Here is a 26,013-nt window from a genome sequence, read left to right as displayed (position 1 = left end):
GTAGACTTGAAGCGGGGGGCACTATAGACAGTGGAACTTCTCAAATATTCGTTTGCATAGGGATGACCCAGAGAGGTGTTTCTAGGTTCAGAAGCTTACACGCCACCGGCTCTCACTGACATTTTAAAAGGTTGGAGGATGCATCAGAACTTGAATTTCAAATAATTCCCAAGTAATTCTTATATGCATGGTTCTCTAATCATAAATTGGAAAATACTAGCCAGACCATAGGGTACAGGAATGTGTACCCTTAGAAGTGATAGTTTTCTTATATATGAAATGAGAGAAAAAAAATCAACTTCATGACCTTATTAGAAGCAACACATTAGTTCTGACTCAGCTGGGCTGGTCTTAAGCTACTGTGAAAGAGAATTTATTTTCTGAGCTGTATTGTTAATGTGTAAAATATATTCTTTCCTACCTGCTGAAATGGGCCTGAAATTTTAGAACAATCTAAAAAAGAACTTGCCTGCACCTTTATGCTATGATCCAGGTGAAAAATCAAACACTGGGGAGTTCAGTAGCAAACCATACAGTTACAGAGCCTTTGTACCATAGTGTGAATAAAGGATCTACTCGTAGGATTTGATGGAAGAAAGCGAGTGGTAGCTTAAGGGCATGTAGATAGGCGAAGAGCTGGGAAAGCAAAGACCTGACTCCCAGGAGTTTGCCCAAGGCAAGCCCTGAACATGTAGGTGGTAAACTGGTTACCTTGTTTTCAACACCCTAAGTGATTCTCTGAAGCCACGAGAGGAGTCAGCCCTCCGATGACCTGAACAGCTGTTGAACTGTGGTGACGTCTGACATTCCTAGTTTTGATGCAGTTCTTCAATACTCTGTGGGCGTGACCAGATTTGATAAGCATCGCCTTAGAGTCCTTCCCAAACTTCTGTCATTCCCATAGTACCGTCACGATTTTAGCCATCTCCATGGAACACCTGTACCAGCTTGAATATTTCCCTTTAAATTTATTCACTGTTTTATCAGTTTTGTTGTAAAGGAATTTGATATCATTATTGTTCGTTGAAAACCAGCACACACACCATAAATCACAATGCAATGACAACAAGATGTGTTATTAAATGCCAGCTGAATACAGCTGCTTTCTGAAGACTGGCCCTAAGGCCTTCTGTGTACTTGATGAAAACAGAGATTGGCAAGTGATGGTACTATCTCAACACTTCTCTCATTTCCAACCGGTGCTCCCTAGTTGATATAATCAGAAGAGGTGAAAGAATCAGAAAAGGACTAAGGTTCCCATTGTGTGATTTGATATCCCTTAGTGTTGTGTTTATTTGCTTGGGATAGCCCACACTTCAGATCACTCTTAAGCAACACGGACAGGCCCCCTTCCCTGAACACGTGGCATCTTACCTAATTTGAAAAATGAGTGTAACTCACTAGGGTTCCCTGAAACCTCTTTGTAAACATACCAGGATCTGAAAAATTAATGAACTTTAAAGGGAAATATTTTGTATGTGGGAAATATTCACATGAATGGGTATTTATTAAATATTTTATGTAGTGCGGGTTGTTAGCTAGAAATCTGTCATGTTTCATGGTCCTTACTCTCTTGATGATATATCAAAAAGCCTGTACATTGGAAAGCAAGAACATGAGCTTTCCTTTCCTTTCTATTTATCTTTCTTTTTTAGTTTTTTTTTCTTTTTTGAAAATTTTATTTAAATTCAAGTTATTTAACATGTAATGTATTATCAGTTTCAGGAGTAGAATCTAGTGATTGGTCACTTACCTATAACACCTAGTGCTCATCACAGCAATTGTCCTCCTTAATGCCCATCCCCCACCCACCACCCCTCCAGCAATCCTCACTTTGTTCCGGATGGATAAGAGTCTCTTATGGTTTGCTTCCCTCTCTGTTTTTAATCTTATTTTATTTTTCCTTCCCTTCTCCTATAATCATCTGTTTTGTTTCTTAAATTCCACATATGAGTGAAACCATATGGTATTTGTCCTACTCTGACTGACTTATTTCACTTAATGTAATACACTATAGTTCCATCCACATTATTGCAAATGACAAAATTTCATTCTTTTTGATGGCTGCGTAGTATTCCTGTGTGTGTGTGTACACACATATCATCTTACATCTTTTTTTATTTTTATCTTTTGAATTTTATTTATTTATTTGAGAGCAAGAACATGAGTAGGAGTGGAAGGCAGAGAGAGAGGGAAAAGCAGACTCACCACTGAGCAGGGAGCCCAACATGAGGTTCCACCCCAGGACCCCAAGACCGTGACCTGAGCCAAAGGCAGACACTTAACAGACTGAGTCACCCAGGTGTTCCTGTACCATATCTTCTTTATCCATTCATCTGTTGCTGGACATCTGGGTTCTTTCCATAGTTTGGCTATTGTGGACATTGCTGCTATAAACATTAGAGTGTATGTGCCACTTTGAATCACTATGTTTGTATCCTTTGGATAAATGCCTTTTAGTACAATTTTTGGGTCATAGGGTTGCTCTGTTTCTTAACTTCTTGAGGAACCTCCCTACTGTTTTCCAAGCTGGCTGTACCAGCTTGCATTCCCACCAAAAGTGTGAGAGGTTTCTCCATTTTCTGTATCCTTGCCAACTTTTATTGTTTCCTGACTTGTTCATTTTAGCCATTCTGACCAGTATGAGGTCAACTTATCTTTGAATAAATTTGGAGCTCACTTCCACGGAAACCTGACTGAGTTATGAATAAAAATAGTTAATTAACAAGAAGTTTCACAGTATTTGGCGTGTCAGTCCGTGTTTGTATACTTATTTGCCAGGAGGCAGTGTAAGAATAAGAGTTCAGGCAGGCCCACCATTTATAATCTAAGTTAACAACCTGCGACTGCTTACTTCACTTCTTAAAACCCCTAGTTTCCTCATGTAAAAAATGAAAATCATAATTAACCCGCAGGGTTGTTGTATTAATGCACTTAAAAATAAAACAATATATATGTTAACTATGCTGGAATTAAAATTAAAATCTTGATTAAAAAAAACACAACTAACTAACTAAATATATAAATAAACCAAAATGGAACAAAAACACCAAAAGAAATGATATAATGAAATAAGACACTGAGCACATTTATTGTCATTGTCATAGGTATTATGATCTTGATGATAATGACTATTCTAACATTTTATATGACAAGGAAAAGTAATAGGCTTGAACCTAAGCTCTTCAGTGTTTTTAATCTAGGATATCTTCATGCCTGTTTTGAAATCTCCATGGCAATTCCTATTGAAAGAAGTAAGATGCCAGCAAGGTTTTATATTCTGAAAGTGGTGCTTGTTTGTATCTTGGAAGTCAGATTGCAAATATTCTTGCATGCACTTGGTGAAAGTGCATTCCTTAAAAGAGTGTGTTTTCTGACACAAACTTAGAGTCATATTTTATATATCATGTGATTTACTCATTGCAATGGTGGAATGCAGTGATTTTTGACAAATTTACCAAGTTATGCAGCCATTACTACCTAACGGTTTGGAACATTTTCATCACCCAAATAACATCCCTTATGCCATTTACTTATTTCCAGTAGCCCTCATTTCCCGGGCAACCACTAATCTACTTTCTCTCTCTATAGAGTTTCCCTTTTCTGGATGTGGAATTATTCAATTTTTGGCCACTTGCATCCAGCTTCTTTTGCTTAGTGTAATATTCTTAATATTTGTCCGTGTTATACATATATCAGTAGTTTGTTACTTCTTGTTGATGAATAGAATTTCATACCGAGGACATACTACATTTCGTTTATTCATCTATCTATTGGTAGATATTTCTGTTGTTTCCATTGTTTGGCTCTTACCAGTAATGTTGCCATGACCATGCATGCACAATTTTTTGCATGGACATAGACTTTCACCTCCTGGGTATATGCCTCGAAGTAAAATTGTCATATCTATGTTTAATACTTGGGGAACTGGCAAACTGTTTTCCAGAGTGGCTGCACCATTTCATATTTCTACCAGCAATGGATTAATGTGCCATTTTTTAAAGTTCTAACCGTTTCAGTGAATGTGCAATGGTATCATGGTTTTAATTTGCATTTCCCTAATGACTACTGATGTGTATCTTTTTATGTGTTTATGAACGACTTACATGTGCCCCTTAGAAGCCATATGGTTTTAAAATGTTTGATCCCTCTGATTATCTGGATAATTTATTATTATAAGGAAATGGTTAAAAATTGCTGAAGAATCAATAATAATGTTCTGGAAGTTTCTATTTAGGATCACAATAAATAACTGTGATCCCACAGGAGCATGTATCTTCATAACCATGAGGATATCACTGTGGATATTCATTTAAAACTTTTATTCAGGGGCGCCTGGGTGGCTCAGTGGGTTAAAGCTTCTGCCTTGGGCTCAGGTCACGATCCCAGGGTCCTGGGATGGAGCCCCGCATCAGGCTCTCAGCTCGGCGGGGAGCCTGCTTCCCTTCCTCTCTCTCTGCCTGCCTCTCTGTCTACTTGTGATCTCTGTTTGTCAAATAAATAAATAAAATCTTAAAAAAAAAAACACTCTACTCATAAAATAGAATTCTACACTTATATAGAATATGAGCTTAAGAAAGTGGGGAATTTTATGAATCTTGATCACCTTTTTTATCCCTAGCACCTAGAAAAATGTCTGACACAGCATAGGCTCATAATAAACCTATGTTGAATAAAAGGATAAAAGGAATATATTTTGAATGTATTTATCGAATGAAAGGATGCCAGTATTTTTGATATCTCAGTAAGTAGAGAATTCATGTGCTTATTTTCAAAGCCTTCAATTTAGGAAGCCTGAAACTTGTCATATTTCAAGACAACTTCTAAAATTCTGTCAGGATATCATTTTTGTCAACTGACGCAAAATGCCTGCCTGTGTCAGTACAGAGTCATAATCTTATGAATGGGTTTGTAATTTCCCAAGAGCCACAGCTCTAAATTAAGCTCAGTACCTCTGTTTGTTTTGTACTCCAGAAATGCTCTCGTGAAGATGAGTGCAGCTCACTCCCAAAGTGAACTAGATTTTGACTTATAACAAAACAATGAAACATAACCAAAACCCCTTTCTACTACTCAGTAAAATTTTATTTCTCTTTCTTCCTGCTTACGCTGACTTTTCTTAAAAATGGTTCAAGTGGAAAACAGCACTAATAGAATAAATTTCTGTATATATGGGAGCAAAGCATCCTTTCCAACAAGAAGCATGACAGATTTTAGTATGAGACACCCAATAAGTGTACAACTGGATTTTTTTTTAAAGCTTTTTGTCCTTTCCCTCTATATATATCCAAAAAAAAAAAAACAACAACAACAACAAAAAACAAACAAACAAAAAAAAAAACTGGGATGGTGTCATTTAGCCTATACATTAAGAATGCTTTTGTGTTAAAACAAAAGTCTGCTGGGGCACCTGGGTGACTCAGTCATTAAGTGTCTGCCTTCGGCTCAGGTCATGATCCCAGGATTCTGGAATCGAGGCCGGCATCAGGCCCCCTGCTCAGCAGGGAGCCTGCTTCTCCCATTCCTACTCTCCCTGCTTGTATTCCCCCACCACCCCCCCGCCCCGGTCGAATAAATAAGTAAAATCTTAAAAAAACAAAGACAAAAACAAAAAAACTGTTTAAGTGTTCAGAGAAGGAATGAGTTTTGCATGGACTTGGCTGGTTTTGGTGTTGATTTGTAGACTCACCTGGATATATCGGCAAATCCTTTTAAGTTCCTTTCAGCACTATTAGAGATTCAGCGAGGCTTCTATTTCCTTTTCTCTATAAGACACAAAGGTTTTGTTTTCTACCTTACTGACTTTACTGGAAAAAAATAATGTTTCTGGAAAAGAATGTTTCATCATTCATTGTTTATCCCAGTGTCAGGTAATCAAAATTCTCCAAACATGTGGTTGTTATGCAAGAAAATGGGCAATATGCAGTAAAGTCAGTGTTAGGACACATTAATAAGAAAAAAATAAATATATATATATAATATATATTAAGAAAATATTGATTGCTATTTAGTTTTTGTTAGCTAGAAAATTATTATGATATTTGGTTCCATTTTATTTTAAAATAGAAAGATCAAAGTATGTATATATGTTTTAAATCCTATTAAGAATATTTAAAAATACATTTTTTAGCATAAATATACCCCCTTAGCACCAGAACCTCAACAATGCTTCTCTGGGAAATCCTTAGTTGCATAATCTGAAATCTCTAGGAAAAAAATAAATTGTTGACTGTATCATGATGAGCACATTTTTTTGTTTCTCCTGAAATTCCATCTGCAGAGTTTAGTAAAGGGAAAAATATGTAATCAAACAATATAAAATTGTCAAGTAACTAAATGCAGCTGTAACTTTTTAATTGTAGCTGAGCCAAATTCATTAACTGCTTGCCAAGATTTTGAGGACCATATGAAACTGAAATTGCAACCTATAGCCCTTCAAGTCCTCGGTACAGTTGAAGAAAGGGCTATGTGATAAAGTCTCAGGTATATACATTTACTAATGTAAAGACATGGAAACTGGTAGAGCCATGTAAACTCTCTGTGAAAGAATGCCTTCAGGGTCTGTATGTTAGGAGTCAAATGTTAGGAAAAATAGTATATCCCATTTAAGCAAGAACAGAAAGCTTCCCACTTATAAAATCTAATTAGATAATTACATAATCATAGTATACTTAGATGATATAAAGTATTTTGTCTAGTTATTTTTATTGATGAGCCATTCCTAGAGGAAATGTGAAGTGAGCAAGGGATGTCTTACCCCACCTCCCTTAAACCATAGTCACATAATCCATTGAATAGTGCTATTTGCCTAGCATAGTTTTAAATTTCCTGTAAATGGATTTTCTTATATCTCTCACTGTGATTAGTCTCTTTACACCCACCTAAAAATGGGTCATTTAGGTCAACAATAATCTTCTAATATTTTTCATCAGTCTTACATTTTTAGACATTTATTTTACACTTTGTGAGTTTAGGAAATTATGTTCCATTGAATAGCCAGGGAAAATGCTAACGGGGTAGCTATTACTTCAGCATGACTCCCAACCTAGATTAATATTGCTCATTTTGGGGCAGCTGGGAGGGTCAATCGATTAGGCGTCGGCCTTTGACTGACATCTGTCCCTTCCATCGGTCCCCAGGTGGAGGCCCACATTAGGCTCCATGCTTGGCAGAGAGTCTTCCTCTCCCTCTGCTCTTCACCCTACTTGTGCTCTTTCTCTTTCACTCTCTCTCTCTCAAATAAATAAATAAGATCTTTAAAAAAAAAGAAAAAAGAATGCTCATGTTTAATAAAAAACCCTGAGCAAACTCTCTTCTTCATCCTTGGGCAAGTTTAGATACTCTGGAAAACCTCAAAGGCTTGAACTTTCTCCTAAAACAGTTACAAATAAATGCAATGAAGATCTGGCACTAGTTAGCGAAAACAAAGTCCAACATTTATAGTCAGTTAATCAAGAAGTGTCTTAGTTTTCTTTGTACTCGACTGGATATATATACACATATATATATTTTAATTCTACAAAGAACAAAATATATATTTATGTGTATGCAATATGTAGGTGTATGTGTGTATATGTGGTGTGTATATGTGTAGGATGTAGAGATACCCACACACGTAAAATACAATCTCTGTGGTTTGTAAACAGGCTATCCCTAAACCCTAATCTCTGCCATTGGTGACTTTCAAATCATTCCTTAGGTTTATCCTTTTTCTAAGCAATTATATGCATCATTAATACTGAGTAGGATCTCAGTTTAATAAGAAAATCTTTGTGACTTCATTGACTTCAGCTTTAATTTCTATAGAAAAAATTTTATGACTTGGCTCTTAAGACTTTGGATAATATTAATGTCATTTATAGCATGACTGTATCATATGCATTTGAATATTACTTCTAAGGTAAATTTGTATATAACATTGATACTTAGGTCCCAAATCACCAGAGTTGGAGGGACATATTAACTCATATTAATAGCCATGTTGATTAGTTAGTAACCAACAACACATTGTTTTAAAATTATTTGTTTTTGTGGTGCTATAATTGACATATAACATTGTATAAGTTTAAGGTACACAATGTGTCGGTCCGGTACATTTATGTATTGCAGTATGATTACACCATAGTGTTAGCCAACATCGCCCATCAGGTCACATAATTATAATTTCTCTTTTTGTGCTGAGAGCTTCAAGATCTAGGCACTTAGCACCTTGGAGGCTTATAAAATAGCATCTTTTACTATATTCAGTATGCTATACATTGGTTTTTCAGAACTTATCTACTGCCTGAAACTTACGGTTTTAGTCTTTTGTTACTGTTGTTGGAAGTGAATGCATATGTCTGTACAAGGTAGCCTGTTAAAAAGGTTATACTGATATAATACCTCTTTAAGGAAACTTCTGTGAATATTCTACATCAAGCCTTATAAATGTCTCAATCCCACTAGTCTTTCTTCTCCAGTGAAAGCATCTTGGTCCTATAATGGAAAAAGACTGTATTTTCATTCTTTAATATAAGAATTTAATTTACTTAGACATATTAGCTATTTATAAAGTGAATTGATACTCTGTACCTCAAACTAAATGACAACTCTAATGAGTGATGTATAAACTAAGTATATATGTTTCTTTGTTACGTATATTTATCTATATATGCTTATACATTTTCCCTTTGCATTCAAACACAGCATTCAAAAGCTACATAGCAAGGCATTTTACTTGTCCTTTATATTTATTTGTAATTAATCATTATCACCTATATGTTTATGTTCAGGGGACTGGGTATAGGAAGACAAGCATGCAACAGAAAAACCAGCTGGCATTATGTTACATTAATGGAGATGAGTGATATGAACTTGAACTTGAGCAATGTCACTGAGACTACTGAAAAGGGAATTGATTCATAAGGTTTTACATCATAATATATAGGTTTCATTCATGAGTATCTTATAAACTTTCCAGGGGATTCCAATGGGTAGCCCAGTCTGAGAATCACTAACCACTGTTAAATTTAGGGTGTCGGGGAAAGCAAAATTTAGTCTGACTTCTAGGTTTCGTGTTTATTTGTATAAATGGTGCTGCCATCCATGGTTGAGAAAATGGCAAAGAAGGAATAATTTTATTGCAAGGTTTTTTTGTTGTTCTCCAGCTTTGTTTATATGTAGTTCAAAGTATGTATGGAACATCTACAAATTCAATGGAAAGGTCTGTTGTGAAGGGGTGTGTTTTGTAGTTATTATAGAAAAGTGACAGTTGAGCTCAGCGTGCATAGATTCCAGGAAAATGGCACTTAGAAGCCAGTGAAAGAAAAACTGGGGAACTGCCTGGTAAGGAATGATGGCCAAGTAAGGAGGAGGAGAGTGGTGGCAAATAATGACAACAGAAGTAACAATAACAATAGTAATGAAATGAGAAACACCTATGGGAAATATTCATCAAAAATAACAAATGGGGGCGCCTGGGTGGCTCAGTGGGTTAAGCCGCTGCCTTCAGCTCGGGTCATGATCTCAGGGTCCTGGGATCGAGTCCCGTGTCAGGCTCTCTGCTCAGCAGGGAGCCTGCTTCCCTTCCTCTCTCTCTGCCTGCCTCTCTGCCTACTTGTGATCTCTGTCTGTCAAATAAATAAATAAAATCTTTAAAAAAAAAACAAAACAAATGGACAAATATCCATGATTTTTTTTTTCCAGTGTGGGGATGTAGCTACTTTCTCTTTGAGGGGTCTGTTATTTGGACTCACCAAACTCAAGTTGCTCAAAAGAATCTCTTTGGACAGGGACACTACAGAGTATCTTATCTGTTACTTTACGTATCTTATACACATGTCAGTGTGTGGAGGCACACACGTGTGCATGCGTGCATTCATGTGCTGACATGTATGGTGTGCTGGTTGTATATCGAACTATCAGATATTCTTTTCATGTGTTCAGCTAGTGCTGTGAGGGAAGCGTCTAACCCGCATACATCTATACATATGTGTAATTCCAGGAGTAGGAAAGGAAAGGTCAATGTGACAATTTCATTTAAGTATAACAGTGTTTCTGGGCCAACGTTACTCCCACCTGTCTTCTGTCAGGGAATGCTGGACAGATGAGTGTATAACTAGTAGAGTCCCATGGGTGATAGAGTGGCCAGATTGGATTTTGTGACCCTGCGAGCATTCCACATCAGAATTGCCTCCTTTCCTTGGAGCTTTTCTACCTCCAATGCGTGTTCCATATGGTTGTTTCTCGACCATGACAGCATGTGGGAATCATCTGAGCAGCTTTTTGAAAGTCTCCCTGCCCCACCAGTTATATCAGAATATATAGGACCCAGGCACCAGTATTTTGAAAGACTTTCCATGCGACTCTAGGGTGCAACCAAAGTTGTTGACATTTTTCTCTATCACATCAATCTGTCTGACAGTATTTCCATAAATCCACATTATCTGCAAGTGCGTTTCTAACTCTCTGCTAACGTTTCCTTACCTAGTACCTTAGCAGTACAATTAATGGTTTTATGGGTATGCATAGGAGATGTGGATTTTGGATTAGCTACCTCAGACTGCCATGATGAAATGTCATAGACTGGGTGATGTAACCAACAGAAATTTCTTTTCTCGTGGCTCTGAGGCTGGAAGTCTGAGATCAGGGTGCACGCTCAGTCTGATTCTGATAAGGGCTCTCATTTTGGCTTTAGACAAATGTCTTCTCCGCCTGGGCTCACATGGCCTTTTATCCTCACATGTATAAGGGACCAAGAGGTTGGGGAGAAGGCTTGCTGGTGTCTTTTCTTCCAAGGGCACCCATCTCATCAAACCAGGGTCCTATTCTCATGACCTCTTCTAGCCCCAATTATCTCCCAAAGGTTCCAGCTCCAAATACCATCCCACCAGAGGTTAGGGCAACAGCAGATGAATGAGGGAGGGGGCACAGCTCAGTCCACAGTGGAGATCATCATTCCACTCTCTGCCATCATTACTTTTAAGCCAGGAATCTTGTTTAAATTAGTGGCAGAAACACTAACTCAGTGTAGTCCAGACAGGTTAAAGTGTCTTCTTGTTGTATATAATTCAGTGGTGACACATAAAACAGTGAGCCATGATAGAACCAGATTCAAGTTGCACTGCTGAGAAGTGTAGTGGTTTTGACAGATAAGTTTAAAAATTTAAAAAAAAGTTTGAACAGAGCCAGGCTTTTCTTGTAAACATTTAGTTTCGTTTGGAACTGCTTACTATCTTCAGATTTGCTTTTCTCTGCCTTTGTGAATTTGGTGGAAAGAACAACATGTTGATTAAGACAACTTGATGGCAGTCTTCACCGTGATAAGAGTGGCTGAATGACTTCAGTCTCCTGTATGTTCTCCCTGGAGTTTGATGGACCTGACTTTTTTTTTTTTTTTTTCCGTAATTCCAAGCGAATTTTGGGTCATCTCATTGTGTTTGTGTGTTGCAAATAAGTTCATAGTATCTTTAATAATTTCCGGTGTGGATGCATTGGAAATTTATTCTATTCAGTAAAATCAACAGATGATGTTGTGTTCTGCCCCTAGCATCCAGGGTGAAAAATTCTCATTTCTAATTACGAGACCTCAGAGTTTCAAGGTTTTGCTTGTGTAGTATTATACTTGTAATTACTGTGGCATTTGAACTGATCCATGGATTAGAGTCTGTTTATCAGGGAAGGAGTGGGTGGAGATAGCAGATTGTTGTCACACTTCTTTATCCTTATTCAGATTAGTAAGAGCGGCCTATATGGTACACAGAGTATAAATAGAGAAGACGATTTCTGGGAACTGTAAAGAACATTCTTTTTCTCTCTCTCTCTTTTTTTAAAGATTTTATTTATTTACTTGACAGAGAGAGAGATCACAAGTAGGCTGAGAGGCAGGCAGAAAGAGAGAGGGGGATTCAGGCTCCCTGCTGAGCAGAGAGCCTGATGCGGGGCTTGATCCTAGGACCCTGAGATCATAACCTGAGCTGAAAGCAGAGGCTTAACCCACTGAGCCACCCAGATGCCCCTGTGAAGAGCATTCTTAAGATCTCACACCTGCTGGCAACTTAGCAGCCAGAATTTACAGGAAATGTTAAGAAGTAGAGGCATGGTATGGAAAAATATTGTTGGTGATTAGTTAGAGATATAAGCCCAAGAGGGACAAAAAGATCTACATTGTTTATTTCTGTGTCCCCCAGCATGTGGCACGAAGCCATGCCCACCATAAGCATTTGGGAAATATTATCGGAAACTAATATCAGTAGATGGATTCCAGAATGACCAAAGGCACACGCATGAGAATACGAAATTAGATCAGTCAGTAAAAGTCATGAAATCCTCCCTTTAAGCTTGGTAAAAAGACTGTACGTGAGGAAGCAGGATTCAGAAGTAAAGTCCAAGTACAATCTAAGCAGAAAACGAAACCCGTATGTTGATCAATGAAGGGACACGTGCTATGAGCATCTTCTGCTCTGCAGGCTCCTTTACTCAGGATCCTGGGGCCTGTCTCTGCCTCTTTGTCATCCCTGAATAGAATGTGCCTGATTATTCATCTTAATTTCTGAAAACAGATTCTACCACCAGCTGAGCGAAAGAGACCTGAGGTTTGTATAATGTTTCTACATTAGCAAATAGTCTTGAATTTCTACCAAAAGGCTTTAAAAACCACTTGTATCTTAGTGATTAGCCAGAAAGAATTTCATACCAGGGTGGTGTCTTGTTCAAGTACCCAAAATAGGGTAGTACCAGGACCTGCTCACAGGCCCGATGTACGGTGAAATGTTTGTACATGTGTTGCTGCTGATGCTGCTGTTATTATCATTATTACTAACCAGGTTAGGTATCTTAATCCTCCATTGTACACTGACTTGTCACAGTGCGGTTGCTTCCTTTTTTTTTTTTTTTTTTTTTTAAGTAGTCTTAATGCAGGGCTTGAATTCATGACCCCATGATCAAGACCTGAGCTGAGATTTAGAGTCAGACATTCAACTGACTGAGCCACCAGGTGCCCTGTCATATCTTTGCTCAAGACTGAGATATATCTCTCTGGGACAAAGATGACACGTTCCCCTAGGTACACTGGGCAGTTACCACACAATATTAATTTGGCTGTCCAGAGTAAGCAAATATTAATTAGAATCATGGATTTTCAGTGAGAGGTAGGCTAGACAGTGAGGCGCAGATGGCTGCCATTTTGTGCAGTAGATATGCAGAGAGATTTTTCAGACAAGCACCAGACTTCCCGCTGCAGTGGGTGGCAGTCTGGCAAGAAGGGCAGATGGACTGCGGGCCCCTTGAGGTGAATCAGAACCACCATACATACTTGCTTCTGGAGTCTTCCCAGAAGCAATTGCTTCCTTCCATTCAGTGGGAAAGGACAAAGCCAAAAATGAGAATGCCAGGAAAATGTAGGTGTCTCAATGTCCACAGAATAATCCGAGTTTAATAAAGCCCCTAAAAGAGAGTAATGTATTTTTAACTTTTAGTCCTTAATTAAAAATTTAATAACCTTTGTTAATTGAAAAAAAAAGGGGAAAATATTTGGTCATTTTTTTCTTCCTCATTTCTACATAACTAACCCTGTGTGGGTGTGTACTCTAATGCTAGAAAGCTAATGTAACGCATCACTTTAGGGAAGGAATAAAATCATCATCCCATCCACGTCTCTGGCCTTGATTCATAGCTCAAATATTTCTATTCTTGGAACATTACTGCAGCTCTGATGCTAAGAAAATTACTGGTGGATGAAGAATGATTCTGCAGCCTTTCATCCTTCACAATGTCTGCGCCCTGCGACTAATCTGACTTTGCAATGGTGCCATCTAGTGTTCACACGTCCTCAGTACTACAGCTCAACTTCATTAGAAGCGACATAGTAAGAGAGTAGCAAGCAAGTTACTTCTAAACAGTGTGCCGGGGAGAATCAATGAAACACAAGAACAGCATTTTTCAATGTGTATTTCTTATTTATCATTATCGCCTAATTTATTTATTACATTTTCTTCCCAAAGATTTTTTATGTATTCTATTTATATAGTAAGACAACTGCACAAATTATAGATAACATACTCCATGTATTGAAGTTATACTTACTTTATCTTTCATTTTGGTATTCTTCTCTGTATCTTCAAATAACTCCAACACACTAGTCTTTGTCTTTGAAGGCAACACAACCAGCCTAGTCACGGGTTGGGTTGGCTTAGAGAGGAAACAAAAGACGGAAATCATTTATTGTAATATTTGATTGCACTGCCTATCCTGTCCCAGGCTGTGTTTTGTAAGCACTCATGATTGTACCTTCAGGGGTTGGGTTCTTCACTACATAGCCAGAGAAACACAGAAGGGCTTTGATATTCATGGAATAGTGTTAAAAAAAAAAAAAACCCACCCACAGACAAATAAACCTAGTCTTACCATTGACACTATGTTAGGACTATCTGTTTAAAAAAGTTTGTAGAAAGTAATTTAAGGAATTAATGAGCTTGGACTCAGTTTTTGAGATGTCCCACGGATGTGATTTTTATTTTCTTTACTAGCCTTTGACTTGTCTTCTATATTGCCTATAAGTTCAGAATTTTAAAACAAAAAACCTATATTTATTTATGAAAGAACAAAATTAATTTAAGACAAGCCTTATTAGATCACCTCCATCATTTTAACATCTGCAGAATGGTTGACAAAACACCTGCTTTGACTGACTTCAACCCTGAAATGAAGAGGCTCAGCCTTCGCCCTCTCTAATATGGGGAAGGTAGAGTCCTAGGCTCTGTGAGAACACGGCCTATAGGCAGAACTCATCCAGTTCCACTCTGAACTTGGCTCTCCTTTAGCTTTTGTTACCTCCTCAAGGACAAGATGTTCCCCCTCACTTGTGGCTCTGTTTACCTGCCTTGCTTTAAGCAGGAGTGAACTTCTTTTGTGCTTCTGCTCTCACTTGATTAATTATCACACCCCTTCACACCTTGGCCTATGCATCATTTCCTTGGAGAAGCACTCCAACCCCTCATTAGCCCTCACTTGTTATTAGATATCATCTGACACTTTTCCTTACTACCACTCACCACACTTTGCAATTATATACTTGTGTTATTATCTACTTAATATGCCCTATCCCCACTAGATTATACATTTTGAACAGACTGAAATAATCTTTTTTTTGACCATTTGAGGTCCTACCCACTGTGTGTTTCTGTAGTTCAATACAGAGTAGGCATGTGGGAAATAGATGATGAAATCAAAGTAAATCCAGAATTGAGAACTGAGATACCCATTGTCCCAGCCCCTGTAGTTTTGTATGTTAGCTCTGTTTCCACGTCACCCTTGAGGCAAGAGAATATTCACTGAGGCAGGAAATTCAACAGTATGGTAGCTTTCAAGGTATACCTGTCTGGGGACATGTGACTTCCTACAACTCAGTCTGGGAGTGGGATGTTCATTCTCAATACCTACTTAAATCCCTGACCTTGTTCACTGCCACTTTTCTACTTCTCAAGGTCAATTGGCCTTTCACTCCCTGCCCACCAGTTCCTCCTTGCCACACTTTGTACCCTTCACCCAAAGTTAAATAAAAATAAATACACAGCCAAAATTCACCTCCTGTAGTATTTACTGTCTGCCATCTTCATGGAATAACATGGAGATAGAGAACACAAAGTATAGTGGCTCAGTCAGTTAGGCTTCTGCCTTTGGGCTCTGGTCATGTTCCCAGGGTCCTGGGATCGAGCCCCACAATGGGGTTCCCCGCTCTGAGGGAAGTCTGCTTCTCCCTCTGCTTCTGCCTGCCACTCTCCCTACTTGTATGTGCGTGCTCTCTCTGTCTCTGTCAAATAAAAAATAAAATCTTAAAAAAAAATAAAGAAATCCTATCACTCTCATGGTCAGTAGGGAATAAAAATAAGTTTTGTACGTTATACAAAGAGCAGGTTTTGTTTTCTTTATTCATTTTTGTAGTATATTCCTTCTCTTTCTAGAAGACCCTAAAGATTCCCAACTATCTTAGAATATTAGACAAGAAATCATGCTGAGAATCAATCACCTTCAAAATAAGTTCTGCTTAAAAAGTTATAACATGTAATACTAAGTTTCTGATGTCTGTAGCCAATCACCAATATCTTCTAAAGAAGAGGAAGTGAAGCTATGATTCCAAACTGATTGTGACATTGAATACATGCATGCACACCTCGATGGATTTGGTGTTTTTTGTTGATTGTATTCTATTTCATTTAAAGTCTGGTATATTGGCCCTGTTTTCCAAAGTTAACACTTCTGCTTAATGTCAAGTACACACACAAGAAAAGTATCTGAACGTCTGACTATTTTGAAACCACACTGCGGCTTCCCAGAGTCCTTCCAGACCCCTCTCCACTCCACCTGTGGTACAGCATGTCACAGGCATTGTGAACGTGTGTGCTTCTTCCAAGCTGAGCTTCCTGACTGAATTGCCAACTCGTATGGAATTTGATGTGTATTTGATGAAAAACTAAATCGGATGAAGTAAAATAAAGTTTACTCCAGAGAATATCTTCCCACTTCTGTCTCCACAGCAACACGGATGTACACACAGTGGCATCACTTCTTAAACTCTATCTCCGAGAACTTCCGGAACCAGTTATTCCTTACGCAAAGTATGAAGATTTTTTGGCCTGTGCCAAACTGCTCAGCAAGGACGAAGAAGCTGTAAGTTGATGTATTTCTTTCTAGAAAAACCTTCATTTGGGTCTTTTTTTAAATCAACGTTCTTAGTTTTTAATTTGTAAATTTCCTTTTGTCGCAAACCTTGAGGAGGGAGACAAACCATAAGTGACTCTTAAGCTCACAAAACAAACTGAGGGTTGCTGGGGGGAGGGGGTTTGGGAGAAGGGGGTGGGATTATGGACATTGGGGAGGGTATGTGCTCTGGTGAGTGCTGTGAAGTGTGTAAACCTGGTGATTCACAGACCTGCACCCCTGGGGATAAAAATATATGTTTATAAAAAATAAAAAATTAAAAAAAAAAATTAAAAAAAAATTTCCTTTTGTCGCATCCTTGGACTGTTTTCCACTATTTTATTCATTGACATTACACGAACTTAGATATCACACACACAAGTCAGGTCCCATTTTTAATCCCCTCTCTTATCAAAAAGAAAACTGCAAGTTAATAAATGAAATGAGCCGTCCTTGCCCACTTTGCTCAAGTGGTTAATTGTGGGCTACATCAGGCCAAACATTCCATGAACAAATTGGATGCCTTATTTCATATTCTCTTTTTCGTTGTGAGCCCCTCTAAATTACCTAAACAATGCCTCCTACCAAATCTTATCTACCATTTTTTCCATTTTATTTACTTCTTTTCAGTATTCCAGAATTCATTGTTTATGCACCATGCCCAGTGCTCCATGCAATATGTGCCCTCCATAATACCCACCACCGGGCTCCCCCAACCCCACCCTCTCCCCACCAAAACCCTCAGTTTGTTTCTCAGCATCCACAGCCTCATGATTCGTCTCCCCCTCCAATTTCCCCCAACTCACTTCTCCTCTCCATCTCCCAGTGTTATTCCTTACGCTCCACAAATAAGTGAAACCGTATGATAATTAACTCCCTCTGCTGGACTTCCTTCCCTCAGGATAATCTCCTCCAGTCCCATGCATGTTGATACAAAAGTTGGGTATTCATCCTTTCTGATGGAGGCATAATACTCCATTATATATATGAAGCATATCTTCTTTATCCATTCGTCCGTTGAAGAGAATCTTGGTTCTTTCCACAGTTTGGTGACTGTGACGGTTGCTTCTCTCTACCATTTTTAAAAACAGCCTTATTGAGATATAGTTCATATATTATACAATCACCTATTTGAAGTGTATAATCAGTGCATTTTAGTATACAGTTGACCCTCAAATAACATGGGTTTGAATTGCATGGGTCCTCCTACGCACGGAAATTTTGCAATACAGTGCGATAAATGTACTTCCTCTTCCATATGATTTTCTTAATGTTTTCTTTTCTCTAGCTTACTTTATTGTAAGAATACAGCATATAATACATAAAACATACAAAATATTTGTTAATCAACTGTTATCAGGAAGGTTTCCTGTCAATAGTAGGCTATCTAAGTTTGGGGGGGAGTCAAAATTACTCATGGTTTTTTGAGTTGGGGGAATTGGTGTCCCTCACCCCTACATTGCTCAAGGGCCAACTGTTTCTCAAGAGTTGTGCCACCACTGCCACAATCTAATTTTAGAATATTTAACACATTTTCATCATCCTATAACTAGGTCCATACCTATTCCCCTGGCCCCACCTTCCCCAGCGCTTGGCAATAACTAATCTCTTCTGTATGTATAGACTTGCCTATTTTGGCTATTTCATATAAACAAAATCATTCACTACATTGTCTTCTGTGACTGGCTTCTTTCACTGTTTTCAAGGTTTATTCACACTATTCCACATATACTAGTATTTCATTCCATTTGTTTTTATTTATTCATTTATTTATCCAACCCTCAGTTGTAGCATATGTGGGTTGTTTCACTATTATTATTAATGCTGCTGTGAATATTCATTTGTAAAGTTTGGCATGGACATACATCTTCATTTCTTCTGGGTTTATACCCAGGAGGCAGACTTGCTGGGCCATGTGTAACTCTGTGTTTTCTAAAGAGGCTCCGTCATTTTTAAATTCCCACCAGCAACTCGTGCAGATTCCAACGTCTCCACACTTTTACCGACACTTGTTCTCTGTCTTTTTTATCATAGCCATCCTAGTGTATGTAAAGTGAGATCACCTTGAGCTCGAGTTGCATTTCCCTGACAGTTAATGCTGTTAAACATTTTTCCATGTACTTATTGGCTCTTCACATATTTTCTTTGGAAAAATCATTTTCCCATTTGTAATTGGGTTGTCTTAATTTGAGTTGTGAAGGTTCTTATAGTTTAGATTACAAACCTCTTATCAGATATATGATTTGATTTGCAAATATTTCTCCCATTCTATAGGTTGTCTCTTCAGTTTTTTAAAGATTTATTTATTTATTTTGGGGGTAGAGGGCAGAAAGAGAAGGAGAGAGAATTTCAAGGAGACTCCCCACTGAGCACAGACCCTGACTCTCATGACCTGAGGCAAAATCAAGAGACAGATGCTCAAAGAACTGAGCCACCCAGGCACCCCAAGTCTCTTCAGTTTTTTGATGGTGTCCTTTGAAGCACAAACGTTTTTAATTACAACGAAGTCTAACTTATCTATTTTTCTTTTGTCACTTGTGCTTTTAATGTCATATCTAAGAAATACTTAACCAAGCTCACCAGGATTTATTCCTATACTTTCTTCTAAGACTTTTGTAACATTAGCTCTTACCTTTAGGTCTATGACCCATTTTGAGTTAATTTTGGATTATGATATGAGGAAAGGTCCAACTTCAACCTGTGGCATATGGATATCTGGTTGTCTCAGAACCCTTTTTTGGAAAGACTGTTGTTTCCTCCACTGGATTTTCTCGGCACTCTTATTGAAATTGCTGCCTGTTTTTATAAATGAAGTTTTACTTTGTTATGTAATGTTGTCTGTGGCTGCTTTTGTACCACAACGGGAGAGTTGAGTAGTTGAGACAGAGACCATATGTCCCAGAACGCTTGCGATATTTACCATCTGGCCTTTTTCAGGAAGAAGAACAAATTAGATTACATTATCCATTAGCATTTCTGGGACCATTTACATTTTAGAAGCTCTACAATGAGAAGAACCCATGCAATTAATCCCTTTGTGAAATGTCCACGAATAGTGGGCTTTTCATTCTCCATCCCACCGCAAACGGTGTGTCCTAGACATGGTCCATCTTGAGAGACTTATTTGTCAGTAGATGTGAGTTTGTCTCTGTTTTGGGAATGTCGGAAATGAGAAAGATCCTCACTACATTAAGGCTGCTTTTTTCCCCAAATAACCTTATTATAAATGAGGTTGTCTTCCCTTTTTAGTCAACTGTGAACAAGTATTAATAATGTTAGAAAGGCTTCACTTAACATCTGTTTCTCCACAAATAGTACTTATGGAAATATTTTAAATACTTTTTCACATCTTTGAAAATATTTGCCAAATCCTCTCTTAATGGTGGCAAGTTTTCAGGACAGGATTCCTCACTGATGATGTGTGAAACTAATGAAAAAAGAACTGTATACCCATTTTTCATTTGCTTTAATTCCAAGGCCAACACTTAGATAACATTTATTCTCCATTTCTTTTTACTCAGGGTGTTAAGGAATTAGCAAAGCAGGTGAAGAGTTTGCCAGTGGTCAATTACAACCTCCTGAAGTATATTTGCAGGTAAGAATTGTCCTGAAGACAAAACTAAAGAGAACGAGACTATATGTAGCCTGATACTAACTTATAAAATCAGTGACCTGCTCTGTGCTCTAGTGTTGACCTCTGTAAAATTAAGAAGTTTGATAAGATAATCTCAAGGCTTTCTTTGAGCCCTGAAATTGCTCGACTTTGTCATTTGTTTCTGGGTCTGTCTTACATCTACATATTAGGGATATGTTGCTTCAAACTTCCAATAGTTGTTTGTACATGTGCTGTGTACCTTCATTTAGAGAAGGAGCATTTCCCTTGGCATGAGAAAGGCCTGTACGGGAGTCCAGTTTCTATCACTGACGTCTTATGTGTCTGTATGTAATTTTCTTATCCTCTCTAAGTGTCCTACTAGATAAAAGAGTATTGAAAACACACATTCCACAGAGTTGTTTTAACATTTAAATTACATTATTAAATTGAATAAATATTATTTTCTTTCTGTTTTTCTCTTACTACAAGACTTATTGAAAAGACATTACTGTTTGATTCTTTTAGGATACTAATTGTACCTGATAAAGCTCTCACTCATGACCATATTTCCCTATGGCTTGGGATGGTATGTGCCATGTCTGTCCCCCTGTTTAAAAACCATATGATTTCACTCATATGTGGAATTTAAGAAACAAAACAACCATGGGGGAGAAAAGAGAGGCAGACCAAGGAGCAAACTCTCTCTTTTCTTTTTTTAAAGATTTTATTATTTATTTGACAGAGAGAGAGATCACAAGTAGGCAGAGAGGCAGGCAGAGAGAAAGGAGGAAGCAGGCTCCCCACTGAGTAGAGAGCCGGATGTGGGGCTCGATCCCAAGACCCTGGAACCATGACCTGAGCTGAAGGCAGAGGCTTTAACCCACTGAGCCACCCAGGCGTCCCTTTTTAAAGATTTTATATATTTATTTGACAAAGAGAAAGAGAGTGAGAGAGGAAACAGGGAGAGTAGGAGAGGGAGAAGAGGCTTTCCATTGAGCAGGGGGCTTGATGTGGGGCTCAATCCCAGGACCCTGGGATCATGACCTGAGCTGAAGGCAGACGCTTAATGACTGAGCCACCCAGGCACCCAAGAAACAGACTCTTAACTACAAAGAACAAGCTGATGGTTACTGGAAGGGTGGTGGGTGAGGAGATGGGTGAATAGGTGATGGGGATTTAGAAGGGCACTTTTTGAGATGAGCACAGGGCGATGTTATGGAAGTGTTGAATCACTGAATTGTACACCTGAAACTAATATTACACTGTCTGCTAACTAACTGGAATTTAAAAACTTAAAAAATTGGGAGGAGGAGTCAAGATGGCGGAGAAGTAGCAGGCTGAGACAACATTAGGAAGCAGGAGATCAGCTAGATAGCTTATCTAACCATTGCAAAGACCTACAAATCCAACAAGAAATCGAAGAGAAGAAGAGCAACAATTCTAGAAACAGAAAATCAATCACTTTCTGAAAGGTAGGACCTGCAGAGAAGTGAATCCAAAGTGATGGGAAGATAAACCATGGGGGGAGGGGCTGGCTCCCGGCAAGCGGTGGAGCAATGGGGCACAAAATCAGGACTTTTAAAAGTCTGTTCCATGGAGGGACATCGCTCCAGAGGCTAAACCGAGGGGAAAGCCCACGTGGGGTCAGCATAACCCATGCCCCGTGGGGTCACAGAAGGACTGGGGGTCTCTGAGTGTCACAGAGCTTGCTGGTATTAGAGCAGGAAAGCCAGCTACAGCGACAAAGCCAAGGAGTGAGCTCTCAGCTCAGGTTACCTTGAACCGGGCACAGGCTGCGTGAGCTCGAAGTGCGGCCAGAGGCCACGGAGATGGCAGTGACTGAGCGCTTTTCTCCAAATGCGACCGATTGAGCGCTTTCCTACAGGCACAACCAGAGGCCAGGGAGACGGGGAAGGTTGGGCGCTTTTCTCTGAGGGCGCACTGAGCAGGACCCCGAGCTCTCGGCTCCTCTGGGCCAGAGATTGGGAGGCCACCATCTTCATTCCCGTCCTCTGGAACTCTACTGAAAGCACGCAGGGAACAAAAGCTCCCAAAAGCAAACCGAGCGGATTACTTAGCCCGGCCCCTGGTAAGGGCGGTAAAATTCTGCCTGGGGCAAAGACACTGGAGAATCACCACAACAGGCCCCTCTCCCAGAAGATCAACAAGAAACCCAGCTAAGACCAACTTCACTCACCAAGGAGAACAGTGGAATTCCAGAGGAGGAGAAAGCAAATCTTATCTGGACAAAATGACAAGGCGGAAAAACTCACCACAGAAGAAAGAACAAGAGCCAGTACCGAAGGCTGGGGACCTAATCAATACAGACATAGCTAATATGACAGATGTAGAGTTCAGAATGATGATTCTCAAGGTTCTAGCTGGGCTCGAAAAAGGCATAGAAGATATTAGAGAAACCCTCTCTGTTGAGATAAAAGCCCTTTCTGGAGAAATAAAACAACTAAAACCTAACCAAGTTGAAATAAAAAAAGCTATTAATGAGCTGCAATAAAAAATGGAGGCTCTTACTGCTGGGATAAATGAGGCAGAAGAAAGAATTAGTGACATAGAAGACCAAATGACAGAGAATAAAGAAGCTGAGCAAAGAGAGACAAACAAATACTGGACCACGAGGAGAGAATTTGAGAGATAAGTAACACCATAAGACAATACAAATTCGAATAATTGGGATTCCAGAAGAAGAAAAAAGAGAGAGGGGAGCAGAAGGTATATTGGAGAGAATTATTGAAGAGAATTTTTCTAATATAGCAAAGGGAACAAACATCAAGATCCAGGAGATGCTAAGAACGCCCCTCAAAATCAATAAAAATGGGTCGACACCTCATCACCTGATAGTAAAATTTATAAGTCTTAGCGACAGAGGAAATCCTGAAAGCAGCCCGGGAAAAGAAGTGTGTAACATACAAGGGTAAAAACATTAGATTGGGGGCGCCTGGGTGGCTCGGTGGGTTGAAGCCTCTGCCTTCAGCTCGGGTCATGATCCCGGGAACCTGGGATCCAGCCCCGCATCGGGCTCTCTGCTCGGAAGGGAGCCTGCTTCCTCCTCTCTCTCTCTGCCTGCCTCTGCCTACTTGGGATCTGTCTGTCAAATAAATAAATAAATCTTAAAAAAAAAAAAAAAAAACATTAGATTGGCAACGGACCTATCCAGAGAGACCTGGCAAGCCAGAAAGAGCTGGCATGATATATTCAGAGCTAGAAACTAGAAAAACATGCAGCCAAGAATACTATATCCAGCTAGGCTATCATTGAAATAGAAGGAGAGATAAAAAGCTTCCAGGACAAACAAAACTGAAAGAATTTGCAAACACCAAACCAGCTCTACAGGAAATATTGAAAGGGGTCCTCCAAACAAAGAGAGACCCTAAAAGTAGTAGATCAGAAGGAAATAGAGACGATACACAGTAACAGTCACCTTACAAGCAATACAATGGCATTGAATTCATATCTTTCAATAGTTACCCTGAATGTTAATAGGCTAAATGCCCCAATCAAAAGACACAGGGTATCAGAATGGATAAAAAAACAAAACCCATCAATATGCTGCCTATAAGAAACTCATTTTAGACCCAAAGACACCTCCAGATTTAAAGTGAGGGAGTGGAAAACAATGTGCCATGCTAATGGACATCAGAAGAAAGCTGGGGTGGTAATCCTTATATCAGATCAATTAGATTTGAAGCCAAAGACTATAATAAGAGATGAGGAAGGACACTATATCATACTCAAAGGGTCTGTCCAACAAGAAGACCTAACAATTTTAAATATCTATGCCCCTAACATGGGAGCAGCCAACTATATAAACCAATTAATAACAAAATCAAAGAAATACATCGACAATAATACAATAATAATAGGGGACTTTAACACTCCCCTCACTGAAATGGACAGATCATCTAAGCAAAAAATCAACAAGGAAATAAAGGGCTTAAATGACACACTGGGCCAGATGGACATCACAGATATATTCAGAACATTCCATCCCAAAGCAACAGAATATACATTCTTCTCTGGTGCTCATGGAACATTCTCCAGAATAGATCACATCCGGGGATGTAAATCAGGTCTCAACCAGTATCAAAAGATTGGGATCATTCCCTGCATATTTTCAGACCACAATGCTCTGAAGGTAAAACTCAATCACAAAAGGAAATTTAGAAAGAACCCAAATACATGGAGACTAAATAGCATCCTTCTAAAAAATGAATGAGTCAACCAGGAAATTAAAGAAGAATTGAAAAAATTCATGGAAACAAATGACAATGAAAACACAACAGTTCAAAATCTGTGGGACACAACAAAGGCAGTCCTGAGAGGAAAATATATAGTGGTAAAAGCCTTTCTCAAGAAACAAGAAAGGTCTCAAATACACAACCTAACCCTACACTTAAAGGAGCTGGAGAAAGAACAACAAAGAAAACCTAAACCCTGCAGGAGAAGAGAAATCATAAAGATCAGAGCAGAAATCAATGAAATAGAAACTAAAAAACAATAGGACAAATCAACGAAACTAGGAGCTGGTTCTTTGAAAGAATTAATAAGATTGACAAGTCCTGGCCAGACTTATCAAAAGAAAATAGAAAGGACCCAAATAAATAAAATCATGAATGAAAGAAGAGAGATCACAACCAACACCAAAGAAATACAAACAATTATAAGAACATACTATGAGCAACTCTACGCCAACAAATTCAACAATCTGGAAGAAATGGATACATTTCTAGAGACATATAAACTACCACAACTGAAGCAGGAAGAAATAGAAAGCCTGAACAGACCCATAACCAGTAAGGAGATTGAAACAGTCATTAAAAATCTCCAAACAAACAAAAGCCCAGGGCCAGATGGCTTCCCAGGGGAATTCTACCAAATATTTAAAGAAGAATTAATTTCTATTCTCCTGAAACTCTTCCAAAGAATAGAAATGGAAGGAAAACTTCCAAACTCATTTTATGAGGCCAGCATCACCTTGATCCCAAAACCAGACAAGGATCCCATCAAAAAAGAGAATTACAGAGCAATAGCCTTAATGAATACAGATGCGAAAATTCTCACCAAAATACTGGCCAATAGGATCCAACAGTACATTAAAAGGATTATTCAACACGACCAAGTGGGATTTATTCCAGGGCTGCAAGGTTGGTTCAACATCTGCAAATCAATCGATGTGATACAGTACATTAACAAAAGAAAGAATAAGAACCATATGATACTCTCAATAGATGCTGAAAAAGCATTTGACAAAGTGCAGCATCCCTTCCTGATTAAAACTCTTGAAAGTGTAGGGATAGAGGGCACATACCTCAATATTATCAAAGCCATCTATGAAAAACCCACTGCAAATAACATTCTCAATGGAGAAAAACTGAAAGCTTTTCTGCTTAGGTCAGGAACACGGCAAGGATGTCCGTTATCACCACTGCTGTTCAACATAGTACTAGAAGTCCTAAACTCAGCAATCAGACAACAAAAAGAAATTAAAGGCATCCAAATCGGCAAAGAAGAAGTCAAACTATCACTCTTTGCAGATGATATGATACTATATGTGGAAAACCCAAAAGGCTCTACTCCAAAACTGCTAGAACTTGTACAGGAATTCAGTAATATAAATTCAGGATACAAAGTCAATGCACAGAAATCATGTGTATTTCTTTACACTAACAGCAAGACAGAAGAAAGAGAAATTAAGGAGACAGTCCCATTTACAATTGCACCAAAAACCA

The 26,013-nt window shown here is 38.7% G+C and overlaps 1 protein-coding gene across 5 annotated transcripts in view; it reads left to right on the top strand.

The window, feature by feature from the left end:
• The window catches only part of ARHGAP24 (Rho GTPase activating protein 24), a 421,803-nt gene that overhangs the window by 373,129 nt on the left and 22,661 nt on the right, over positions 1 to 26,013 (top strand). For all 5 annotated transcript variants that reach the window (XM_059173409.1, XM_059173421.1, XM_059173415.1 and 2 more), the window contains 2 exons: positions 16,512 to 16,644; positions 20,196 to 20,269. In XM_059173409.1, the coding sequence (XP_059029392.1) occupies positions 16,512 to 16,644; positions 20,196 to 20,269 (207 nt within the window). The remainder of the gene's footprint in view (positions 1 to 16,511; positions 16,645 to 20,195; positions 20,270 to 26,013) is intronic.

This window comes from Mustela lutreola, chromosome 1 (genome assembly GCF_030435805.1).
Source record: "Mustela lutreola isolate mMusLut2 chromosome 1, mMusLut2.pri, whole genome shotgun sequence".
Classification (NCBI taxonomy): Eukaryota; Metazoa; Chordata; class Mammalia; order Carnivora; family Mustelidae; genus Mustela; species Mustela lutreola.
Note: the sequence above shows the minus strand (reverse complement) of the source record. Positions and strands in the feature narration are given on the sequence as shown.